General features: G+C 38.3%; 1 protein-coding gene across 9 annotated transcripts in view; it reads left to right on the plus strand.

Annotated features, from left to right (window-relative positions):
- The window catches only part of KIF21A (kinesin family member 21A), a 93,431-nt gene extending 81,960 nt beyond the window's left edge, over positions 1 to 11,471 (plus strand). For all 9 annotated transcript variants that reach the window (XM_069801862.1, XM_069801865.1, XM_069801863.1 and 6 more), the window contains 6 exons: positions 893 to 1,073; positions 1,455 to 1,619; positions 2,290 to 2,407; positions 4,788 to 4,958; positions 7,939 to 8,138; positions 10,193 to 11,471. In XM_069801862.1, the coding sequence (XP_069657963.1) occupies positions 893 to 1,073; positions 1,455 to 1,619; positions 2,290 to 2,407; positions 4,788 to 4,958; positions 7,939 to 8,138; positions 10,193 to 10,286 (929 nt within the window). In that variant the 3' untranslated portion in view covers positions 10,287 to 11,471. The remainder of the gene's footprint in view (positions 1 to 892; positions 1,074 to 1,454; positions 1,620 to 2,289; positions 2,408 to 4,787; positions 4,959 to 7,938; positions 8,139 to 10,192) is intronic.
- Positions 11,472 to 14,359: the final 2,888 nt, after the last annotated feature.

The raw sequence follows: 14,359 nt of genomic DNA on the forward strand, positions 1-14,359 counted from the left end.
GTGCCAGTTCAGGAATGCCAGTAAGCTTTCAGGTGTATTGTGGATATTGGGCTTTGGTCTTGATAGTTGGTATTATTAAAGTGGCTGACAGTTCTTGGTATACTTACCTTCTTCATGTTTTTATAACTGTCTACACATGAAGCTTTCTCTTCATCCTCCCAGTGCTTATTCCAGTCAAAATGCACTTCTGAAATATATGGAGTTATAGAGACATGGTACAACAAGGAAAGTTTCCTGTGCTCTTTATTTGTGTTGCCAAAATTCTTGAAAACTTCTATGCTTTGGGATTTCAGTACACAAAAGGTCACAGTATTTAAATTTCTCTGCTACTGAATGAAAACAGTGACTAAAGCACTTACACTGGGATTTTCAGAGGATCCTACAACACTCAATAGTTTGGATCACTTCTTACCTTTGTTAGGGTTTTTTGGTGGCAGTCAGCACTGTCATGCTGAGCCTCAAAGCCCCTCCTGAACTATGTTCTTGATGAAGAATTCCTGAATTAAAAACTGGATTCTTCTCTTGATCTGTCATCATCCAAACTTTACAGCCTCTAAACTGTCTGTATCTTCACTTTACTTGAGACGGAATTCTATCCTTTTAAAATGCTGTGGGAGCTAATATGCATGTCTTGAACGCACAACATTTAATGATTAACCTTGCTTAGTTTTGATGATGGTAGATGATGCCCATGTGTATTCTTTAAGACCTGTTTAATTTAGCTGTTTTTCTGCAGTGCCTACCTAAATGGAGGGATATGTATGAGTGCAAATGAATGCATGTACTTTTTTTTTTTTTTTAAATTAACTGAGTTTTGGAAAAACATGATTTTTTTTTTTTTCCTGTTTGTTTTTTAATTATTCTCTTCCCCTTTTAATTTGTCTTTATTTAGATCGTACCTGTAAAGTCTGGAATCTGGTAACTGGACAAGAGATTATGTCTCTAGGGGGTCATCCAAATAATGTTGTTTCCATAAAATACTGCAACTACACTAGCCTGGTGTTCACAGTCTCGACCTCCTATATCAAGGTGTGGGACATCAGAGATTCGGCTAAGTGTATTCGGACATTGACGTAAGTATACTAAACCTCAAATGCCAAGAGTTTAAATGAGTTTTAATTTTAGATAAATTTTATTATATTTAATTCAATAGTGCAGTACAGTGTAATTCAAGTACACTGTTTTCTGGGGCTGGAAGCTTTCCTTATGTGTTCAGGCTAAGTCGGTATGGGGTACTGGTAATATGTGGAAACACAAACCAATTTGCATTCATGCCTATAGTGTTTTATCAAATGTTCAGTATTCATAACTGGCTTATAGTCTTTTTGCTCAGGTAAACAGGTTTGGTTTTAAACAGTGTGCAAAGTAGGGAGAACATAATGTAGAGTTTGTTTTTGGGTTTGTTTTTTTTTTTTTTTTTTTTCCTTTTCCTGCTCCTTCCTCCTTGTACTCAGGTCTTCAGGCCAAGCGATGCCTGGTGATGTGTGTTCAGGAAGTACTAACAGAACAGTCACTATCCCAGCTGGAGAGAACCAGATCAATCAGATTGCACTAAATCCAACTGGCACATTCCTCTATGCAGCTGCTGGAAACTCAGTGAGGATGTGGGACCTGAAAAGGTACTGAACACCAGTAGAAGAGAATGTTGTTTAGGTGCTTACATGTGCATATGAAACAAAGTGTTTCCTGTTTATGGTAATGTCCATAACCTGGGCAAAATATGAGGAAGATATGTATCAAATAATCCATACTGTGGTGGTTACTGAGATAATGGAGGTGCTCATGATTTCCTCATGTGTTAAGGTTATGGTGAATTTTTTTCAGTAAAAATGATTGGAAAAACCCAAGGTTTTGTTTAAGACAGGCATTGTAAAACAGACTCTTTTAAGGTGACAGATGCATGAATCCTGACTAGTAAGTGTTGATGAAATGATGAAAACCAATTGATATAATGTAATATAATGTGGGACTGCAATAGTCACACTGTAATAGCACTTTTCCAAACAGAACCTGCACCCAAAGAGTGTGTTCAAAATACAGATGTACTTTGAGGGGTCTGATTTGTCTTTATCTTTAAATTTTTTAATTCTCATTTTACATAAATAGAAACTTTTGTTTACTTTTAACATTTACACTCTATTGCTCATATCCATGGATATGTAAACCAGAGGATGAATAGTGAAGACATAGGGGAAAATAAAAAGATCCATTCTGGCAGAAACTGTGCTACAAACTGTATTGGATATATGGAAAAATAACAAACCTTCATTTCTTCTCTTATTCTCGAAGATTTCAGTCTACAGGAAAGCTAACTGGTCACCAGGGTCCTGTAATGTGCCTTACTGTAGATCGAATTTCCAATGGACAAGATCTTATTGTCACTGGTTCAAAGGATCATTATATAAAGGTAAACCATTAGTATTTGCTTATTTATTTTAACTCTTTACATCAGCATGGGATGCAGGCTTCAGCAGAAGCGACTTACATCTCCATATCTGAAATGTGATACCCAAGATGGAAATTCTTTCATCAGTTATAGATTATGAATAATGTTCAGTCTTAATAAATGCTTATCACTTCAGTGCTATTTTTATTTCATGATGGAACATGGATGGATGGTTGCCCAGCCTATTTGGTGTATTCATTAGCACACAGGTTGCTCTGAGTTGTGTTCAAAGCACAGCCAGTGGTGTTACAATACTATCCTGCTTCTTGGCATTGTGATTAATTCACTCAAGGATAGGGAATTTTTTCTTTTTTTTTGGGGGGGGGGGAATGGGGGGGGGGTTGATTCTGTTTTGAGGGGTTTTTTTCTGCTCTGCTCTTCTCTGCTCTGCTCTTCTCTGCTCTTCGTTCTTTTTTTCGTCCCATTCAGCCAGGGGGCATTTGAACCCATGAGCTCCCATTTCTCAGAGCTATGCTCAAACCACCTGACTATGGGAACTATACATCATCTTCCCCATAAAGCTGACCCTCACACTGCAAAGAACATGTGATTCATGAGACCAAAGACAGAATGAGCAAGATATGTTAGCTTGTTATGAGGGGATACCCTTTGTCCTGGTCCTATACTTCTCACACACTGGAAAAAGTGTATAAACACATCTGGGAGTGGAGCAGGAGCCAGAACTTGAGTGAGCTTTCTCACTGAGCTAGGCTTTCTCTCTTATATCCTGCAATTCTTGATGCTTGGCTGCGCGCTGGGCCAGCCTCAGAAGACAGCCTGGGAGGTGAGTGCATAGCTTGATGGTTTGGGTTGTGGATTTGAATCCTATCAGCAACCCCTATGGTTAGAGGCCAGAGGATTCTTAGGCAATAAAGGCACTCTACTTCTCTGCACAGTTCAGAATATTGAGTTAGTTAGGAGCTACCATCCTGGCACAGTAATGAGTGCAGAACCTCAGTGGGTACAACAGGATGTGATCACGTAATGCAAGTTTGTCATCCTACCAACTCATGTGACAAGCAAGGATGTGAAAGGGCATTTGGAAGAACATAGCTGTCAACAGTCAGAGAAGTTTATCTGCCATTCTTGTGGGCTCCCTTGCTGTGAGCAGGCTACATGAATCCTTATGAGGCTGCCTGTTTCTTGACTTGCACAACTAGAATATCCAGGGATATTTTGGCCATGTCTATATGCTGCAGAGTATTGTGTGTTCTGCAAGGTGTGTCCATAATTGTCAAGCCACTTTGATTAGTACAAAGGGTCTGTATGTGTATGGTCAATGCAGCAGTTTGGGAATTCTCAGTGCTTCTGCACATGGGTAGGTCCCCTGGGGTAGTAGGTCTGGTCACAGATACTGGTTTCCCCTGCCATTGGAAACTACTGTCTTGTCTACTGAGCCAGCAATATTAGTCACCTCAGTCCAAGTGCTTAATTTTTCTGATGTATCATTGAACTTTTTTGTTACAACTGGAACTGACGCATGTTAATTGAATGCGGTAACTTTTAAAATCCCTTAAGCTCACGTAAGAGCTTTATACTGCCAAGGTCTCCCTTTTTTACTGCTAAGCTTATTCATTTTAAAAGGTCAATGAAGAGCAAATAATAGAGGATGAAGCCTGATATTTGCTTGTGAAACAGAGGTAGTAGTTTAAAAAGTTACGGCTCATCTGTTCCTCTTCAGCTCAGTCTAACTGGATGGGTTCTGGCTCACTACAATACAAAATGAAACAGGGTTGCTTACACTGCTGCTCTAGGGACAAAGACCTGATGGGACTGATTATGCCTTAAATTGTTAAAATGGCCTCACTTAAAGAATCTGTTTTAAGACCCCATTCTTGGAGCACAGTCAAGGAAAGCGGTGCATCTAGTCCATGGAAACCATCAGCATGTAATGGTATGTAACCCCTGCCAAAACACCTTGTCCAGAAAAATGTATTAATGCCTCTTCCTGCAGCTGCCTGCGCGATTCGCCCAGCCTGAGTCATGTTTCCCATACTCACTCATGAACTTTGTTTCTCTAGCCCACCACATGGTGTATATACAGGCTCTTCCTTGTGAAGATACTGTGTATTTCATAACCAAGCAGTAGCACTTCTGCCCAGAGCAGTGTTCTCTGAAGTCAGTGAAGCATTCCTGCTTCAGGCAAGAGGTAGAAGAGAAAGGAGTGGTTGTGGTAGAATAATTCTGTCAAATATACATCGTTATACAGTAGTCTGTGATAAGACTTTCCAAGTTTTTCCCCTGAAGTTATTTGCTGCATGTCTTCCAAGCTGGTTAGATGGCAGATAATTTTGCTTAACATACTTGATTATTTATTTATTTATTTATGTATTTATTTTAGATGTTCGATGTGACTGAAGGGGCTCTTGGAAGTGTAAGCCCTACACACAATTTTGAACCTCCTCATTATGATGGCATTGAAGCACTTGCTATTATGGGAGACAACCTTTTTAGTGGATCCAGAGATAATGGAATTAAGAAATGGGATTTGGCTCAAAAAGACCTTCTTCAGGTAATGGAAAAAATCATGTGGCTAATGTGACAGTCATGCTGTAGAACTGTTTCCAGGCTGTGTAAATATTCAGGCCCATACAATGACTATTCACTTTGATACTGATGTTTTTAGTAGGGAAGGCATAGAGCACTGACTAAGAAAGAAATTGATAATGTACTTGATCTTTACACTAGGAATGCAGTTGCTGTTCTTTTCAGTGTATGTAGGTCAGGAAATTCTGATGAAGTGGTTAGCCCTCTATTTGAGATCTGAGTATGTGGGGTTTGTTTTTTTGCTTTGGAATAAAGGCAGCACTTGCCTTCTCTGTGATTGGAACAATAGGATATCATCCTTGTCATTGACAAGTTGGTAGATTTTGGACTGGGAACTTGTTAATGACAAACAATGCTTTGGATCAGGCTACAGAATATTTTCTTGTGAAGGGAGTTTACAACCTACCTCACTCCACCCAGTCTTTTTTCTAAAAAGCTTGCTCCTTAGATCCCCATTCATCTTGTTATACAATGCATATGTTATGTAGTGTATACAGCACACACCTAATAATCTGTTTGCTGTTAGAACATATTTGCTGTAAATTTTCATTGTTTAAAAAAAAAAAAAAGCGGGGGGCAGCAAAAAGGACCTCAAATACAGGCAAACTTTAAAGTTTCATTGTAATTTGTTTGACATGGAGAACTTTGATTTTTGGCTACTTTCTATAAGCTAGGTCTTAAAAGAGGTTGTTGAGGTAGAGATACAGTTATTTGAGACTGTGTAAGAAATGGAAGGCATTAAAAAAATGCTAGAAGTTACTGCTGGTTTTGCACAGATCTGGTTAGATACCAATCATTTAATAATTTTTGGAGGGAGGAGGAGCATGTCTTTTATGTGCATTTAATGTGCAGACTGATAGCAAGGAAACAAATAGAATATTAAAGTTTTGGGACATGAGAGAATAATGGACTAGTCACCTTGAGAAGAAAATTTCCATATGGACATACTTAGTATTCCATAAATATACAGACTTTCTTGATCTTCTTTCAAAATTGTCTGGTTGGGTGCCAGTTCCTTTTCAGAATGCTACTAAGACTTCACAGTTAAAATAAGGATTTAGAAATTCAGCTTCTTACAGAAAATCTTCACTTGGCCATATTGGGACATCAAGCCTCATATCTGTCTGTCTAGGGAAATGTACTAAGCAGCTTGTTAGCAAAAACAGGAGGACCACAGGACCAGGAAAGATTTTGTATTCTCAGAATGACTTTATTAAAGTTGTAAGAAGCGTCTTCACTCTTGCATTTTAGGCTCATTAAAATATTATGCAATATGCATTTTTGGCGTTGCAATGAATTTAACATCAGAAAGAATATGGTGGCAGGGTTGAAGTAGTATGTAACAATGCACTAGTTGTATTCCTTATTTTTCTTTTGGCATATGTGCATTTCATAATTTCTATACTTCATGTTCCCCTGTTTGTTTGTTGGTATTAAAAGTAGAACTTAATAAAAATGATCTCACGCTTCCTTCTTTCTTTTTATTTCTATAAAATGTTGTGTATTTTCCAAGGAGGTGAGACTAAAGCATTTGAGAAAACAATATAGATAATTTTTATTCACTGTCTTTTTAGGGAATGAAGAAAAGTGCTGTTACTTTTGCTAATCATGGGGTAATTCAGGGTGAAAGGGCCCACTGGAGGTCACATAGTGCAAAGTTGGCCCGCTGGTCCAAGCAAGACCAACTTTGTAGTTAGGTCTGGTTACTCAAGAGTTTTCAAAAATCTCCAAGGTCACAGGTTGCACAGCTGCTCTGGGTGACCCACTGCACTCCTTAAACTACTCTTGTATGAATTTCCCCCCCACTCATCCAGTCAGAATTTCTGTTGTTGCAACTTTCTTTTGGTGTGTACACTTGACTATTCTAGATGAAGGAAAAAGAATAAACAGAGCTGAGCTGCTTTAAAGTATAAATGTTACATTTCAATAGAGCTCCTGGTTTGGCATATATTTGTTAAACAAGTCTGATCCTCTATAACTGATGAAAATCACTTAACAAACATGCTATTCAAAAGAATTTGGATATCATCTACTTTACTTGGTGCGATACATCCGAAGCCACAAAACATGCTGTTACAAAGTTAAGATTTATAAGAACCACTCTCCCTCTTGGTTTCATGAAGTGCTGCAGGACCAGACCACCACTGTTGTGATAGCAGTGTATATTATAGATAAAATGACAAGATGATCCTAGAAAGCTGAATGTATTCCGTAATATGAGAAAGGCAGCAAAGCAAAGCCGTTACTACCGAACTGAACTGGAGAAGAGCCAGTCTTGGTCCCCTGAAAAGACAGCAAACTTGGGCTATTATTTCCCCAGTGTTAGTACCAAATGGATGTTGTTCTCAGCTGGTCTGCGCAGCATTTTGCTTTCTGAATTAGCAGTAAAATGCTAGTGTCCTTCCTCAATAAAGAATTAATGTATTTTTGTTAAGTGCTACGTCACAAAATCAATTCATAATGTGTAATGGGAAAAGAAGAAAGGAGGAAGGCAAATAGAGAAACAGTTTCTGTCTCCCTGGTGTATTTTTTGAGCAGTATTTTGGATTTTCTTTTTATGTGTTTTATAACTTGAAACATATACAGAAACCATATGTTCAAATATGCATTCAAATATGCCTTTGAACATACACAGATTTAGTATTATCCTAAATTAATTTCTGTTCCATGCCCGGTCAGTTGTGCATATTGGATTTTCTTCTTGTTTTGCAGTACTATTTCACAAAGAGAAACAAACTTGTGGTATAGAAGTAGCCACAGTGAAGATAGCACCCTCCTTGCTCTGAAGAAGGAGAAGCCATGGTGCTGGGATATACCCAGAGTCGAGTAGCAAATCTACTGTAGGACAGGAATGAGACTTAGAACTTGGGATTTTTCCATTTCTGTGCTTGTTCCCCTAGAATTTTTTGCAGCCCTGTGAGACTTGCCTGCCTTCTCTTTTTCAGCAAGTTCCTAATGCTCATAAAGACTGGGTGTGTGCTCTTGGCCTGGTACCTGGCGCTCCGGTTCTGCTCAGTGGCTGCAGAGGAGGCACCCTCAAGCTCTGGAATGTGGATTCCTTTGCACCCACTGGGGAGATGAAGGGACATGACAGTCCTATAAATGCAATCTGCACCAACTCCAGCCAGATTTTCACAGCAGCAGAGTGAGTTTTTCTTCTCCATTAATCTTCCTTTTCCATAGGTCCTGGTAGAATTCTGTCCATGCAAAATACATTTAAGAGATCTTCAGTTGTGTAAGTCACTTCATAGCAAGCATGGGGAGACATGGCCCATGCCCTTAAATGCTGATAATCTATTGCAGTGATTTCCAAAGTGGGGGGCATGTACCCTATGGGATGCACAACATGATCCATTGGGGCATGGGAAGAAAATATTAAAAGTTCAGTAGTACATGTATATAACTTGTAAATGAATAAATACACATGGGAGTGTGTGCTCAAAAATATTTTAGTGGTAGGGGTGCATGATCAGAGAAGTTTGGAGACCACTGATCTACAGGATGGCGGGGAGAATTTGGCAGTAGTTGAGAACTTTACCAGCTTGTCTCTACAGTCGGGCTGTTTACTGCTAGGACTGATTCCTGACCTGTGGGAATTTTTCTAAAGCCATGATATGTGATTGTTTTTTGGTTTTGGAGTTTGGTTTTTTGGTGGTGGTGGTTTTGTTTGTTTTTAAGCACTGGTGTATAGCAGAAGCTTTGCAAGCTGTCCTACTGTCCTTTAAACACCTTGATTTGGATATTTGCTTCCTCAGTAAAAGTGAGAAGATTGAGTACCTGAAATCTCAGGGGACTTGACCAAGAGAAATACCTCATTCTGGAGAAAGTGTAGGAGATCCTCTAAGCAGAGCCCGCTTAGTGGCATAGTCTGAGCACAGGAGCTGTGAAAGCTGTCATGTTACCTTCTAGTGCCAATCATGGAAGCTTCTGACCTTCTGAATTGAAAACAGGTCTTTCTGAATCAAAGCAGGGTTTCAATGTTACCAAGTTTCCACGTTTGGTGGCCAATTTTTCTTTTTAAGCATTAATAGACAGAGATAGAGATGTCAAAGCTTTTGTCTCTGCCTAAAGATTATTAATGTTTAGAACATACATGCACCTGAAATTTATTCTTTATTACTAGTAAAAGAAAATCCCAGTCTTTTGGCTCTTGTAATATTGTGGTGAAGGTCTACAGAATTTAGGGTATTCCTGACAATTTACAGTGAAGTGAAGGCTCAAGTCAGAAAACCTCTATACTGTGATAGTCTGTCCTGCCTGCTGCCTGCTGGCTGTTTTTGAGGGCATTATAAGGAATACATGAGTCAATGTTTGCTAGTCATATAACTCAATGTTTTTGAGAAATTCATGACTTCTCTTGCACAGGATAAATTGCTATTGAACAAGACTAATTCTTTATTTTATTTTTTAATTATGATAATAGTTTTGTAACACATACCACGTGATACTTTACTTACACATACTTTAAAACTGTGTAAATAGCGATTGTTGCCAAAAGTACAGAATTATAGCTTGCCTCTCCTGGGCTTCTGAACACTAGCTCACTGGTATATGCTTTCCAGCACGTGGCAAAGGGTTTTGGGTTTTTGGGGGGGGGGGATTAGGACTCTGTATCATTGTGGTTCTGCGCTTTTTTTACCTTTTCTTATTATAGACTGGCATCTCTCAGGCAAATGGAGCAAATTTCAGGTGCTGTTTGATTTTAATCTGTTATAACTTTTCATGCTGTTTTAATGGCAGGAAGTAGTCTTGTCCTATTGAGTCTGTCTCTAATTCTGTAGCACACTGCCTCTTTGCCTGTGGTCTGCTGAGTTGCAAATAGCTACATGATGGAAGCTCTTCCCTAATGTCAGTCTACTTAAGCCTATTACCATTAGCTGTATTTTTAAAAATTAAGTAATAGCAGAGTAGGATTTTACTTTCCTTAGACATATAATCTTTATATTTGCCTACATGGTCAAAGGTAGTAGCCAGTGCTGTGATAAGGTTAGGGAATCTTAAATGTACATCTTAGATTACAAAGTCTCCTGGAGGTGGAATGACCCTTGCATATCCATTAAGGAAATCTTATTTTGCCAACAATACCTTTCTGAATAAGACATCTGAGCTTTTAAGAAAGCTTCCCTGCCCTCCCCCACCATCTGTCTCGCTCCTCAATTTAATTACCTAGCTCTAATACTGCTTTGTTTTGTTTTTCAGTGACCGGACTGTGAGGATCTGGAAAGCTCGAAATTTAATAGACGGACAGATCTCAGATACAGGAGATGCAAGTGAAGATCTTGCCAATAATTGAAATGATGGAGATAAATGAATATATTGTTGAATTTGAGGTGCACTCTATGCAGTTTGCTGCATGCTTATTAGGTAAACACTGGTGACTGGAATGAACTGACAAATAAGAGTGAACTCTTCTACTAGACCTGCTGTCCTTAAAATATGTACTGTATTTAAGAAAAAAAATAACCTCTTGGTAACATGGTTGTGTCTCAATGGTCACATATATATGTCTATATATTATGGCTGAATTTGTGTGCATATGTAACACTTGCAGTTTAAATTAACTGGAAATCAGTCTTCTCTAATGACCATCTCAAAATTATAGCCTGAAGTATATAACAAAAGTGCTCTGCTGTATTTCACTCACAAGTATGATCAGCTGTTTTGCATTTTAGGGTAGCAGGGAATGATGATGTCCCAGTAATAAGCCTTTGATTACGACAGGCAGTTTCAAGATTCTAAAGGTCACTTACACTGTTGTTAGGAAAGTAGAGTGAATAGAAGATGGGAAGAAGCTGTTAAGGACACATCTATCTGACATGGCTGTATCCCGCTAACAGCGAATGCCATATGGTTTGTGTTAATGTTAGTGTATAATCCTTGTTGACCAAAGTTGTGCAGCTATGTATACTCTGTGCTCAGGACTAGAACTCAAATGCTCATAAATTGCTATGTTTTATTAGTGTTTTGCCTATATTCTGTAATGACTAGGTGTTCTTAATGTCATGACAGAAATATATCTTAATCTATTTTTCGTATGGATTTGTTTCTATCATCTCACATTTTCTTTTTTAAAGCAAAATGTCTTTCCTTTTTATCTAATTTTATATGCTGCTAAATGTATTTTAAATACACTGTTTTGCAAACCTTGGCAGTTACTTTGAGAACTGAACCACCTGTATTGGAAAAGCTGTGTAAATAGATGGTTGTACAAAGAAAATATCTTATCTTGTGCCTGTATGACTTTTAAAGCTCTTAGAGTGTGGATATTGAGGGAGGATGTATAATTTACCCAACTGCTCTGAATATCAATTTGTAAATTCTGGAAATTTTAAAAAATTATGTAGATTCAGATACAGTGTTTGGATATTGAGGGTTTTTTTTGGTTTTTTTTGTCCCCCGTCCCCCCCCCCCCCCCGAAAATATCAGTCTGTAAATTATAGCTTATGTAGGTAACACTTAAATAAAGATGTGAATGTGAGCTACTTTTCTTTGCCTTTTTCATCATACTTCCTTATAAAAATTCACTTCACTTGCAAAGGCCCGAATATAGAATGCACAGTTTTACACAATGCAGTAGAATAGCTTGCTGAGTAATATAGCCCATAAATTGTTCTGGTATCCCGTGTCTGTGTTCTTGTTGGCCATTATTTGTATTTTGATAGTATTTAGGAACCCAAGTAGGATTCCCTCATACTAAGTACAGTACAGACTTAAAATGAAGCACATGGCTCCTGTTCCTAGGAGATGACAGTTCTTACCTTATTACACATGGTCTGTCAAACAAAGAAAAGTTCTGATGCTTCTTACTGATCTTAGAGGAATTACTTCCTTCTCAGCATAGCTTGAAAGGAGATGAAAATGCATAATGCTTGCGATTTGAGGTTACTGATTTATTCCAAGTTTTGGCAGAAACGAGTAATGATACATATTGTTAACAAATAATGTATTGGTTAGTTAAACAGCAGCAATACCAATTAGTGTTTATTTATCATGCTTTTTGACTACTCAAGGGTTGTACACACAAAAGATTGGGGACCATATTACAACTTTGAGCAAAACTCCCAGTGGAGAGTGGATTTATGTGCAAGACTCATGTGAGAAGCTTTGTGTGGGGGGTGGTGGGTCCCTATTCTGCCTGGCCCAGTGGTTAAAGACACTCACTGTGCCAAGCTACACGAGTGATGCCAACAGCTTGGTGACCCCTGGTTTTGGAGCTGAACACTTATAGCTGTCTGTCATCTGGGAACCCTGGGTAGGTTTTGTGAGGGGGGGTTTGGGGGCTTTTTTAAGTGTGTGTGTGTAAGGTTCATATGAATTTTCATGTTTTTCAACTGCTGGACAAAAGTCCTTACAAAGCGAAGAAACTGCTATCTACTGTCGGGCTGCTCTGCTTTAATGGACCATATGGTGAGGGGCTGTGGTGGCAGCAGTCTGAATTGCAGATGCTTCTCTCTGGTGATGCTTGACAGCACAGACATTTTGTTTTAAGAAGCTATCTCCTGATAGGCACCAATATAACTTAGATAATGTGTGTATAGAAAGATTTTTATTTTTTTCCCCCCTCCAGGAAGACATTCTACCTAAACCAGATCTTACCATTGAGCATAGCTTTACTCTGAAAGTTCTTGCCATCAAGTAATGGGAAGAAAATTGTCATTTAGTAAACATCACAGTATCAGTGTCTTGTTTTAATGGAGAATTCTGCAACTGTTTGTTTTTCTCCAAACTTTTCATTTGCACTATAAAACTACATATGTGACAAAAGATAATATGAAATCAGAAAAAGGTAAGCACTGGACTCCTATTGTCTGAAGATGTTTTTTTAAGAAAAAATGAAGGTCATCTCTGAGAAATTAATTTTCTAGGAATTCTAAGTAGTCATGGGAAAATAACATTCTCTCTTGAAGTTGGAATTCAGAAGTTCAACAAAGTTTGTGGACAAGTTACTGACTACATCCCATCTTACCTGCTTAGATAATTTCTTAAATACAGGCAAGGTCATGTGTTATAATTAATCTCATGTAAGATACGAATGCTGAGAAAATATTTGCAATGTTTCTTATTACGTATCAGAACAAGTGCTTATCGTGCCCCTGCCTCGTATAAAAGGCTCCGTGCTGCCTGCAGAAATCGGCCTTCAACCATGGAAAGGAGCCTGTGTTTCTTGGCTGTTGTGCTAGCAGGTAAATGTATGGCACTTGCATTTTGTCATAGGCTTCAAAAGCAAGATATAAATGTGATGAGAACAGAAGAGCTATTAGAGGAGGCGATCATTTTACTTGGAGAAGGAGAGAACGGGCATGGCTTTAAGGCCACCTGAGGTATCTGTGGGAAGACAACAGGGCTGGCTTGTTTAGAAATATATCCCAGTCCAATAGTGTCTTCATTCTTGGGCACCAGCACAGACACACTGGAGTCAATGGGACCATTCAGCTGCTGAAAGCTACCCTGTGCTTTGCTAGTTTGCTTACTGTGATTTTTACCCCAATATGCCAGAGGTTAATTCAGTCCAGAGTCTAATAAAGGCAGAATACATCTTATGTTGGTAGATAAAAGAAGAGGGAACCTCTGCAGCAAATGCCTTTGAAACATGTGGATGAACCCAAAATATGAAGACTAATAGTATTAAAAGGCGTGCTACTCCTTTAATTCCTTGCTTATGCCTTATCACAGCATTTTCTAGCCTAACTTCATAAAATTGAAGTCAAAGTTTTTAAAAATCAGTGGGGATAATTTTTCATGTATATCTTTCAAACTACCTTGCTTTAGCTTCTGTTCCCATGGAAATTATTGTGGAAAAGCAGCAAGTAGCCATAGCTATTGCTAATATTCAACTGTTCATTTGCATTTCATTTTCTATATATGTTTACAGACATAGGCCATAAATGCAGTGAAAATGATGTGGAGATTTTTAAATTAAAATGTTTTTAAAAACACTTGCTGCAATACCATTGCAATACTGTAATAGAAGTAAATCCAGGAACAAGGGATGAATGAAGTTGCAGCCTTGTTCAGCTGCTCATACCTGCAAGTGTTTGTTTTCAAAATTTGCTGGAAAATTTAAGCTTCACATTGATGGGGGAAGGGGGAATTAGAAAAATTTCTTGGCTCCTGCTGGGGCAATTTTTTTTCCTTTGAACTAGCTTTTTCATTCACAATATCCTTCTTATGAAGTATTTTGAAAGTATTTTATTATACGAATACATTGGTAAAAATCTCCCGTGAACCTATGCTGTGTAAAATGGTGCCAAGTTAATAATACGCTGTAGTATGTTCAGTCATATTCTTTGATTTCAGCAATGAAAACACCGATGCTGCATTTGACTCTTATTAGGAAGAAAAAAAAACCCGAACAAAACCCTAAAT

This window comes from Haliaeetus albicilla, chromosome 14, assembly GCF_947461875.1.
Source record: "Haliaeetus albicilla chromosome 14, bHalAlb1.1, whole genome shotgun sequence".
Classification (NCBI taxonomy): domain Eukaryota; kingdom Metazoa; phylum Chordata; class Aves; order Accipitriformes; family Accipitridae; genus Haliaeetus; species Haliaeetus albicilla.